The sequence below is a fragment of the Geotrypetes seraphini genome, chromosome 6, assembly GCF_902459505.1.
Source record: "Geotrypetes seraphini chromosome 6, aGeoSer1.1, whole genome shotgun sequence".
NCBI classification, from domain to species: Eukaryota; Metazoa; Chordata; class Amphibia; order Gymnophiona; family Dermophiidae; genus Geotrypetes; species Geotrypetes seraphini.
Window position 1 is genome coordinate 210162152 of NC_047089.1, and position 11478 is coordinate 210173629.

An 11478-nucleotide genomic window follows, 5' to 3' on the forward strand; every position below is an offset into this window, starting at 1 on the left:
CGTCCCACAAGGGTCAGTGCTGGGACCGCTGCTATTCAATATATTTATTAATGACTTGGAAACAGGGACAAAGTGTGAAGTTATAAAATTTGCGGATGACACAAAACTCTCCGGTAAGGTTAGATCTGTAGAGGAATGTAAAAAACTCCAAAGGGATCTGGACAAACTGAGTGAGTGGGCAGATAAATGGCAGATGAGTTTTAATGTGGAGAAATGTAAAGTTATGCACATAGGGAAAGGGAACCTGATGTACAACTACATGATGGGGGGGATGACATTGGGAAAAGGCAACCTAGAAAAGGACTTGGGGGTTTTGGTGGATAAAACAATGAAACCGGCAGCACAATGCGCAGCGGCCTCAAAAAAGGCGAACAGAATGTTGGGCATTATCAAAAAAGGTATCACTACCAGAACCAAGGAAGTTATCCTCCCGCTGTACAGGGCAATGGTGCGACCGCATCTGGAGTACTGCGTCCAGTACTGGTCGCCGTACCTAAAGAAAGATATGGCGATACTCGAGAGGGTCCAGAGAAGAGCGACAAAAATGATAAAGGGCATGGAAAACCTCTCGTATGCTGAGAGGCTGGAGAAGTTGGGGCTCTTTTCCCTAGAAAAGAGGAGACTTAGAGGGGATATGATAGAAACTTATAAGATCATGAAGGGTATAGTGAAGGTAGAGAGAGACAGATTTTTCAGACTGGCGGGGGCAACAAGAACTAGAGGACACTCAAAAAAATTGAAGGGAGATAGTTTTAGAACAAATGCTAGGAAGTTCTTCTTTACCCAGAGGGTGGTGGACACCTGGAATGCGCTTCCAGAGGGGGTGGTTGAGCAGAGTACGGTTTTGGGTTTCAAAAAGGGATTGGACGAATTCCTGAGGGGTAAGGGAATCCAGGGGTACAATTAGAGGGTTACTATACAAGACAAAATGCTCTTGAGTAATAGATCACTACAGGTCATTGACCTGGGGGGCCGCCGCGGGAGCGGACTGCTGGGCATGATGGACCTATGGTCTGACTCGGCAGAGGCCATGCTTATGTGCTTATATATAAGTATTTGAACGTCTGAATCATATCTCCCCTGTCTCTAAATAAATAAATAGTTTAAAATTATCTACGGTAATTAACTCAAAAAGGTGTATGTGGCACCTGAAAAATGAAAGTGAAAATTGTCAAGCTACTAAAATATTTATTTTACTACTGAAATGGGCTATAAACAACATTTGGGACAGCCTCCCTCATGCTCTACAACCTCCTCCCTGATTCTTTCCTCTACAGTCCTCCTCCCTGATTCTCTCCTCTGTCCAGAATTAATTCTTTCCTACTATGCAGTGTACAGTTTCCCCCTTTTTTTCACTGTGTCTACTTGCATCTTGCCATCTCTTTCCCTCACTCTAGCTCTCCTATTTTACTTTCTTTTATTTCCCAGTCTCTCACTAACTCTATCCTTTCTCTTCTCCTCCATCTAGTATTTGACCCTATCTCCCACTTCCATCCAGCATCTTCCCCTCTTCTCCCTTCCCCTTCCATCCAGTGTCTGCTCCCTCCCTTCTTCTCCCCAGCATCTGCCCCATTCCTCTCTTCCCTCTGTTCCATCAAGCATCTGCCCCTTCTCTCTCCCCTTTCCATCCAGCACCTTGCCTCCTCTCCTCCCTTTCATTCATTGTCTGCTTCCTCTCTCTCTTTTATCCAGCAGTTGCCCCTCTGTCTCCCCGTTCCATACAGCATTTTCCCCTCTCCCCTTCTATCCATCGTTTGTCCCCCTCTCTCACCTTTCCATCCAGCGTTTCTCCCCTCTCCTCCCTTCCCTCCAACACTGACCCCCCTTCTTTCATCTAGTGCCTGACCCCACTCTCTCCCCTCCCCTTCCATCCAGCACCTGACCCCTCTCCCCTCTCCTTCTATCCAACGCCTGACCTCCTCCTCTCTCTCTCTCTCCCCTCCCCTTCCATCCAGCACTTGACCTTCTCTCTATTTCTTCCATCCAGTATCTGTACCCTTTCTCTAAATCCCCCTTCTTCCATCCAGCATCTGCACCCTCTCTCTAAATCTTCCCTCTTCCATCCAGCACCTGACCTCTTCTCCTCCCTTCCATCCAGCACCTGACACTTCTCTCCCCCTTTCCATTGAGTGTATGTCTCCCCTCTCTCCAGTGGCGGCAAAACAAAGCTAAAGGCATCATGGGGCCGCTGTATTCATCCTCACGGCTGCTGGCCCTGTTCCCTTCTGACATCTCTTTTAGTTCCAGGTCAGAGCTGGCAGTCATGAGGATGAATAGAGCAGCTCCAGATACCTTTATCTTTGTTTTGTTGCTGCTGAAACAGCAGCAGTGGTAGTAGGGTGTGAGGAGATATTTGGGGGTGCCCCCCCCCCCAGTTCCGACACCCATGATTCCTATTGATGTGATTAAAGTTTTTTTTACTTTATCTGTTTTGAACCTGTTTAAAGGAGTTGATGAAATACAAATACCTGTACCATTACTACAATTCTGGAGAGATCCCCAGTGAATATTAATAAGATCTGTGTATATATTTGATCTATGACCTTGGTCAGTTATGATAAGTTGGATATCCTTTTTTGAGCTACCTCAAGCAGACAGCAGCCTCTGATGGGGAATGTTCTCTGTGTAGCTACATGAGCTGGGAGCCCTGCCTCCATGATTCATATCACAGCTCAGTAGTTGAGCTTCGGAAATAGCGGGAATGTGTTGGGAGGGGCGGTGTTGGATATTACTGATGGGACTCCTTGTTGTTTGCTATAGTTGGTCCTTTGGTGTTCTGCTGTGGGAGATTTTTACTCTCGGTGGTTCTCCTTACCCTGGGGTCCCTGTGGAAGAGCTGTTCAAGTTGCTGAAGGATGGGCATAGAATGGACAAACCCAGCAACTGCACCAATGAACTGTAAGTAATGCTGCACCACAAATGTTAAACTTTTTTTTCTGGGACAAGAAGAAAATGAGGTTTACTTTATAGAATTTGACGTCCTGTGCATGAAAATAGCCTCAGTTTTCTCCTATCATGTAGAGTTTTTGAGCAAATCGCAAATATTTATAGCAGAGAAGTCATAATATAACGCATCGCGCCGATTTAAGAGTTCCTACAAATATTATTTTCTAGAGTCGTTTTGCTATTGAAGTGCGTTTATAAATGAGATTAGGAGCATCTCTAATTAATGTCCAACAATAGTTGGCCAGCATTGATGAATTCCATCTGCCCTGATATCGTTCCTTCATTGTAGCAATGTCCTGGTGAAACCTTTCCCCGTGCTCATCACCAACACTACCAAGATTATTGGGGGAAAAAAATCTAGATGCGAGTGGAGAAAATGAATTTTTAGTGACATGTTGCATTTGAGATAACGGAATGCTTTAAGCGTCATCTCCACCATTTGGACATAGTCTGGTGCCTTCCTATTCCCCAGAAAATTCTCGATTACATTCTTCAATCCTATCATTAAAATTAATACTTTAGCTTAAAAATCTAATTTGAGGCAAACTGTTTTAATATTTCAGAGATTGTTATAGCATTTACTCCGAGCATTAGAAAACATAGTTAATTTTTGCATTATAATGCTCTTGTGCCAAAAGTCAGTGGGTTATACCGAAAAATTAAGGTCAGTTTTGAATTCAGCAACCCCAAATCACTATAGAACACCCACTACAATTCATGCCCCAAAACCTCTGTTGCACAGTGTAATCCGCAAGAGACTGAGGCCACGGCCACCCCCAACAACTGATTGGGCTTTCTTGGGAGGACAATGTTTATGCACTATTTCTCTAATAAAACATCTCACCTGGCACATTATTAAACCAACTGGGTTGATTGAGAGCCATTTGACTCTGTTAATAAAATTCAGGGTTTGTTCAAGGTTTTCTATCTTGAGATACCTTCTCTGTATTAAGCATTTCAATGACACTCCGCATTTTATATTGATGAGCCAGAAGTATTTTAAATAAATAAAAGAACAATACGAAATCACACAATTTAATATCATAATGTTATTGCATAATAGTTTACAGTGCAGTGATCTAGCTAGGATTGAATGGATAACGTGACCATTAATTTTTTTCATCAAAATGGGGTTTGAATCGGCGCTGGAGGGAGGGGACACGATCGCCTGTCCCGTTGTCTCGGCACACCGCTTCAGGATGCTGTACCTGAAAACGGGACATTTTGACGTCCCAAAGCGGTGGGTCGGAACAACGGGACAGTCGGTCCAATAACGAGACAGTCCCATTGAAAACGGGATGTATGGTCACCTTATGAATGGAGGACAGGGTGAAACCTTCAGAGCTCTAGTAACCAAGCCCCACAAAACAACAGTCGTAGACCTAAATAGAAAACCTGTCAAAATAAAGCTGGACTAACGTCCAGGACTCAGATAGCAACAAGCCTGCTCTTTAAAAGACAGCACCTTAGAATACCAATATACTTCCTGATGGAAAAACAGAACTAGCCAGATTGCTTCCAGTCCCTACACAGAAACTAAACGCTTGCAGAATACCTCACTTCAAATACTCCTGCAAAATACAGGTAGAGACTCAAATGCAGAATAAGCAACCACTAACTAGAAGGAGGTACTCCAAGAAGACTGACAGCGGTGTAATACTAGAGAATCAGAAATATATTTTCTTCTGTATTGTGTAAAAATATAAAGTTATCAGGATTGCTCATGCTAAGATTACAGTCACCAAATTGAAAATAAAATGTATTTTAGTTGTCTGGGCATTGTATTTATTAATTTACTTGGTCCCAGCCTCTCCTTTCCACTTTTCTTTTAATCCACATAGAATTGTAGGATATGCGGAATATAAATGATTTAATTTAATTTTTTTTTTTTTTTAATTAAATTGTCTTTTCCAGAGTCTTATTTTTATTTCTACCTTCCTTTGTCTTCCATAGGCCTCAATGGTGTATAAAGGGCTAACTTATTCTTCTGGCCCATTTTATCCGAGGACCTTGTAAATCAAACAGAGTTTTAAATTTAGCCCTGTAAGATACTGGTAGCCTGGGTAGTTTTTGTAGGAAGGGTGTGATGTAGTCACTCCGCTTGCAACCTTCTATCAATTGTGCTGTATCATTCTGAATTAGTTGCAGCTGGTATTGAAGTAGTCTACGGAGCATTACAGCAGTGTACTTGTGATGTCATCGTAGCATGGACCACTGTGGTCAGGCTTGTCTTTTCAATATATGGAGAGAGACTTCTAGCTGCCATAGGCGATAGAGACAATTTTTAAAGGTTGTTTGAATTTGCAGGATCAAAGTGAGTGCTTCTAGCAATGTCCCAAGATTCATGACCTGTGATTATAGGGGGAGTTAATGCTTCCCAAAAAGTATTTTCAAGTCAGGTATTTGTCCACTTGTGTTAGGAACCCAAAGAATCTCTGTTTTGCTTGGGTTCAGGCAGAGTTTATCTGCCCATTCCTGAGTTGGTGTTAGACAGGCAGTCAGTTTACTCAAAGCAAGTCTAAATACTGAAGGGGAGAGTGTGGCGCAGTGGTTAAAGCTACAACCTTGGCACCCTGGGGTTGTGGGTTCAAACCCATGCTGTTCCTTGTGACCCTGGGTAAGTCACTTAATCTCCCCATTGCCCCAGGTGCATTAGATAGATTGTGAGCCCGCCGGGACAGGCAGGGAAAAATGCTTGAATACCTGAATAAATTCATGTAAAACCGTTCCGAGCTCCCCTGGGAGAACGGTATAGAAAATTGAATAAATAAATAGATATAGAATTTTGTGTCCATCGACCAAAGCAGCTCAGCCAGAGGCTTAAGATAGATATTAAATAAAATGGGAGACAGTATGGGGCTCATATTAAAAAAAACAAATACGTCTAAAAACCCGCCTAAATCGGCACTTGGAAGATCAAAAAGACAGGTTGTCCAAGTATCGATAATCAGCCAGGGTTTTAGACATATCTAAAACCAGCTTTTGCCTGGCTCATTCAATGTTAGCTATGACCCTGCTATAGTGACCCCTTGTGTTCCATTTAGAACTGGGTTAAAATATTTTTCTTCTAACACAAGTTGGATTACAGTAAAGTTCACTTGAAAGGGAATACACTTGGGGCTGAATTTCATTATAAAAAGAAAAATCCTTTGGAACTTTCTAGATTTTTTTTCCCACTCCCCTTCTTTTATCTGATCTACAGTTAGGGAGTCTTCCACGTTGAGTGGGAGCTCTCGCTGCTGGATCATCTCAACAGAATCTCTTTTTGATTTTCCCTAGTTACATGATGATGAGAGATTGTTGGCATGCTGTTCCCTCACAAAGGCCAACCTTCAAGCACTTGGTGGAAGACCTGGATCGAATCGTCGCTATGACTTCCAATCAGGTAAAGCTTCTGTTTTTAGCTAGCCAGTCAAGGTCTGATTGTAAGGCTAGTATTCTGGCTGTAATCTTTCAAGAAATGTGAATCAGGTAGGGCTCAGATTTGGGTTGCTTATGGTAACAAACCAAGCAGCCATATTCAATGTTTAGCAGCATTTTAAGGTGCGGCCAAGTTAAGAAGGAAGAAATGACTACATTCTCTTTTTTTTGGCAGGAATACCTGGATCTGTCCATGCCACTGGATCAGTATTCTCCTAGTTTTCCAGATACCCGTAGCTCCACCTGTTCCTCGGGTGAGGATTCTGTATTCTCCCATGACCCTCTTCCAGATGAGCCCTGTCTTCCCAAGCATCCACATCAACACGCCAATGGCAGACTGAAAAAACGCTGACCTGGCAACTTCCAGAACTGTATGACCTCATTTCTCACCCATTTTGACTCCTTGGTTTTATTTTTAAACATTAAAAAAAAAAAAAAAAAAAAAAAAGGAATAAAATGATCCAGCCATTCAATCATGAAATCTTGGCTGTCAACTCTTGCTCAAGGAAAAGATGGCACCAACTTCGGATATTATGCCGGGTTCTCTGGCCTTAATTATTGCATTCCAAATTGAATTTGGGGAGGATTTTAGGATCTTTGCTTGAATATTTTGGGTGGAATAGCCACACCTGCATTTTATTAATGCCCAGTGCTCTCATTAAGGAAATGTGTGGCCCTTTAGGCCTATAAAGAGTTCTCTCTGGAATTCTGTTAAGAGACCATGTTCAGTCTTCTAGGACCTACTGATTTTGTCTTGTTGACAAGGAGACAGAAGACAGATACTCTCGATCAGTGCTAGGATGAAAAGGATGGGTCAGCTTTCTACAGCATAATAAGCTAATGTCAGACTGAAATGCATATAGTAACGGTACCTGGATCTTCTGAAGGAGTGAGTTATTAAGAAGATATCTGATCTTAAATCTCTTGAACTGCTGATTAGGTACGGCATGAGAAGACTGCTTTACGGGGTTGGGTATCAAGCCCCTAGATTGGCTTTTTTTAATTCCAGTACTAATTTGCTTTGCTCATCAGATACATGGTACTCTCTGTAGTAGCCAGACTCAAACATGTAACGTCTCTGCTAAGCACTGATTCTAGAGCAGGCAGCCAAATACAAAACACAGTGCTAAAATCCTTTTCGTGTACATAGGTAGAAAAATGTATAAATATGAATTATATATTTACAGTACACGTCATTTTTTATATATGTATAAAATTTTAAAAAAAAAGGTTACCAGAGTTATACCAGTTTGGTAAAAAAGTACTAAAGACTGGTAAAAACGTTGGTTGCTATAAAGAAATACAAAAAGCTTTTCCTATATTGTGCCACTTTTTGCTGTTCTTATTTTTGTAAATAATTTTCGTCAAGTTTAGATCTCTAAAGAGAATCGGACAGATTACTACTGCTGCTGTTTTGGGTTTCCAAAAGCTTTATAGGGAAATGCCTTTGGAATTCATGTCCATTATAGTGTGGCATTATTCCTACAAATGGCTGGCTGTTCTCTTCATTCTCCCTCCCCACCCCCAAAACGCTTCTTCTGGTAAAGACATCAGGAGGGGAATATTTTATAAAGATACTAAGCCCCTGCTTTTGAAGTCAGTGGATCACTATATTGGTGCAGTAGCATTTCAGATAGGGCAGGATTAGGGCATAGGCAAACCAGACACATGCCTAGAGCCCAAAGGGGGAAGGGACCTGGTGATAAATGCTAATTCAGTTGGTTCAAAAGCCATATTTGTGCCATGGTGTGCTGCAGAAGGAAGAACTGGGCCAGTGCCTCTACAGCTGTGTGTTTGTCTTTCTCATCCTTTGTTCTCTGATCAAGAGGAAGAGTTAACAAATAGCACCTACTGCTTCTTCCTCTGCTCCACTGGCCTCACCTGAAAAGGAATAAGCAGCTGTAGGTAGGAAGCCATGTTCTCCTCTAGCTGGCAGGCATTGGTGATCAGAATTAGGGAGGAGGAATGGTGAAGATGATGATTCCAAAGTGAAGGAGATGATGAGATTATTTGGAGGGAGGGCTAACTTAATGTTGATTTCAGGTTTGTGGGTGTCTAAATATGTATTTATTTTATGGTGGCAGATCCAGTATGATGATTTGCCTGGGGCCCACAAGAGAGTCAGTCCTGCCCTATGTTCAAGCAAGTGCTGTGCTCTGGATTCCAGATTCCCAAATAGGGGTGCCATGGAGCTATAATCATTGCCAGCATTAGCATGTATGTTTTCTGCAGTTGGGAACAGAACAACACACAAAGCAGGGCTCCCTCCTCCTTACTGCAGATCCCCCCCACCCCGGATCTGCCAGACTGACATGCTAAAGCAGTTATCATGCTAGCTGTTTTCCGCTAACGGTAAACATTTTAGGATATTCACCGTGAGTCTACATTTCTATTCGCTGTCTCACCTGTAAGGAAATATATCACTCATGGTCATTAGGGTAATCCTAAAAACCAGATCTATTTGTAGCCATCAAGGATTGCATCTTTGCACGAAAGCTGTGCGGAAACACGCCCAAAAAGTGGGGGAGGGGATTTGTGCACACAGGTCTTTCTGTTTACACCATTTAGCATCTTGTGTATGGCTTGCAAGAGCCTGGGGAATTTTGGAAGCAAATTATTCACACCATGGGCAGAGTCTATTGAGTAGCTGAGCTCTTGCCCTAACACTTGCTTTCCTGGTCTGAAATTGCTTATATAAAGTGTTATTATTATACATTGAACATTTTTAATGGCATTGTCAATGACATTACAATAGCTATAATACAATTGGCAAAGTTGTTGTAGGATGAGCTCTTGCTGTTTATGACTTCTATGCTGGTATAGAAGTTTTCAGAATCTGTCCTGACCAGGGTGTGGAAATTTGAAAGACTTCTAATTGCCAATTCAACCTCTAAAGCAAATGGTACCAAATCAAATCCACAGAGAATCGCCCTGTTTATTTTCGTGTTCTATTACTGACTTTTTTAATTCTTAGATCTCATTTTGTTTATTTAATTTTTTTTCTTACGTTTTTACAATTTCCTGAATAAAAGGTACTTTTGTTATGGTGATACATGTTCTCTCTTTTTTGAAAATGTCTTTCCTTCCTTAACCTTCCCCCCCCCTTTAAAAAACCATAGCACGGATTTTAGCATCGGCCACAGCAGTAACAGCTCCGATGCTCATAGGAATTCTATGAGCCGTGGCTGGCACTAAAAACCATGCTAGTTTTGTAAAACTGAGGGTTAAATTTTCTGTTCAGTTGTCTGTGCTGTATTTCTGCTTTATGTTTATCAGTGGATTGTGTGTATAGTGCTGGCTTAATTCCACCCAAACTGCCCCAATAGCACAGGGGTACAAACATAAAAGGTCCCAAAGTTCCTTCCTGGGGAACCAATCCAGAAAAAAAATGGATCTAAAAACCCACAGGTGTAGAACACAAAAAAGACACATAATAGTGGGAAAAGTCTAAATGGAACCCGATTCAAAAACGAACAAATGATAAAATCACAAGGATGAATTATTCACAATGAGAAAGACCCAACATAAGTACATTGTGAAAACAATGATTAAAAGCAAAATTTGAACACATCAACACTAATTATATATAAAACCGTGGTACATGCTTGTGAATGAACATAAAAATTAAGAGTGAAAATTAATCAGTCAATATAGTAATAAACCTACCAATTGTTGGTCCTTATAAAACACTTAAAGGCCTAATTCATCACAAGGCCCAATTAAGCCAGTAATCTAAATTGAAATTTTATGACAAAAAAGGCAACATTACAATGCACAATCAACCTTTCTAGTGCAATGTATCTAGTGGTCCTGAACCATAGGGTTTTGGATCTGAACCTGCAAATTGTTTGCAGAAAACTGTCAATCACCTTTTCAACTCTACTTCCTTCCTAAGGAGATGCTACTGCCCCCTCAGTTTTGTTTTTTGCATGCAAGTCGCTCAGAAATGTTTCTGCTCTGCTCTTCGGGTTTTTTTATTTTCAGGTATTTTTTCTAAGTGTTCAATTGGAAGCTCGGTGCCCAGAGGTTCCCACTTGTTGGGACCTCTGCCTGGAAGAAGATGCTGACTGCTGCTAGCAAGATCAGCCCTCGGACTGGACATCCCTCCTGCCAATTTTAACTGGAGGTTATGTGGTGGCAGGAGGGAGTAGGAATCCCTCCTGCCTCCATTCTGGTTCCAGGGGGGGGGGAAAGTCATCGAAGAGGGCCATCAATGGGTGAGAGGGGGAGCGGCATGGCAATTTTTTTAATGGGGTAGATATTGTGTGTGTGTAAAAGAAAAAAAGCCCTAGCAGCTAAGTGGCAGGAGGCTGCTTTGGGACTTTCCCTGCCACTCAGCTGTTTGGGCTTCCAGGGAACTGTCTATGACTGCCCTGTGATATGATACGAGTAGCTTAGCAGATCCCTAAGATATAATAATAATAATAACTTTATTTTTATATACCGCCAGCTATCTTGCGACTTCTAGGCGGTTTACAGTAAAAGAGATTGTGAATACAATAAAAGAAAATGTCACAGGGCAGTCAGAGACACCTGCCTAGAAGCTGCTTTAGCTCAATAAGTAAAAGCACTGTGCTCATTTTCCAGAGATCATGGGTTCAAATCCCAACCAGCTCCCCCATTCTACCTTGCAGGTGCCCTTGATGATCTCACTGAGGTCACCATTGTGTAGCTACAAACCTCTATTTGCAATGAAGTAGAAGCCATGCTAAGGTCTGTATCTGGGTTTTTTTCTGGTTTTAACCTTTTGCAAATGAAGTTATTTATGCAATCTATATATTTTTGTCATGTACTTTCTTTGCTTTCAAGAATGAGCACTGTTTAGTCAGAAAAAAGGGTAGCTTTTTAGCAAGAAAACTAAAGCTATGTTTTTCATGTGCTTTGCTTCAGTTAATGGATCTTTTCCTCTAATTAGCAAATAGCATTGCTGTTTGTCCACAAAAATAGAAGGTTTTGCATGCAATATATCTGTTTTGATGTGCCCCGTTTATGTGGTACCTTATTAAATGTATTTTGAGCTTAATAAAGCAAAAATAAATCCCAGAGAGCTGTTTAGCAGATCACATTAAGAACATCCAAAGAGTGCCTAAGCTCTGTTCATAGATCTCAGAT

At 41.6% G+C, this 11478-nt stretch overlaps 1 protein-coding gene across 13 annotated transcripts in view; it reads left to right on the top strand.

Annotated features, from left to right (window-relative positions):
* Positions 1-7687, top strand: part of FGFR1 (fibroblast growth factor receptor 1) — a 214630-nt gene extending 206943 nt beyond the window's left edge. For 10 of the 13 annotated variants that reach the window (XM_033949742.1, XM_033949743.1, XM_033949744.1 and 7 more), the window contains 3 exons: positions 2761-2898; positions 6226-6331; positions 6542-7687. In XM_033949742.1, coding sequence (XP_033805633.1) covers positions 2761-2898; positions 6226-6331; positions 6542-6718 — 421 coding nt within the window. In that variant the 3' untranslated portion in view covers positions 6719-7687. The remainder of the gene's footprint in view (positions 1-2760; positions 2899-6225; positions 6332-6541) is intronic. The other 3 variants (XM_033949740.1, XM_033949741.1, XM_033949748.1) reach the window with 1 other exon arrangement.
* Positions 7688-11478: the final 3791 nt, after the last annotated feature.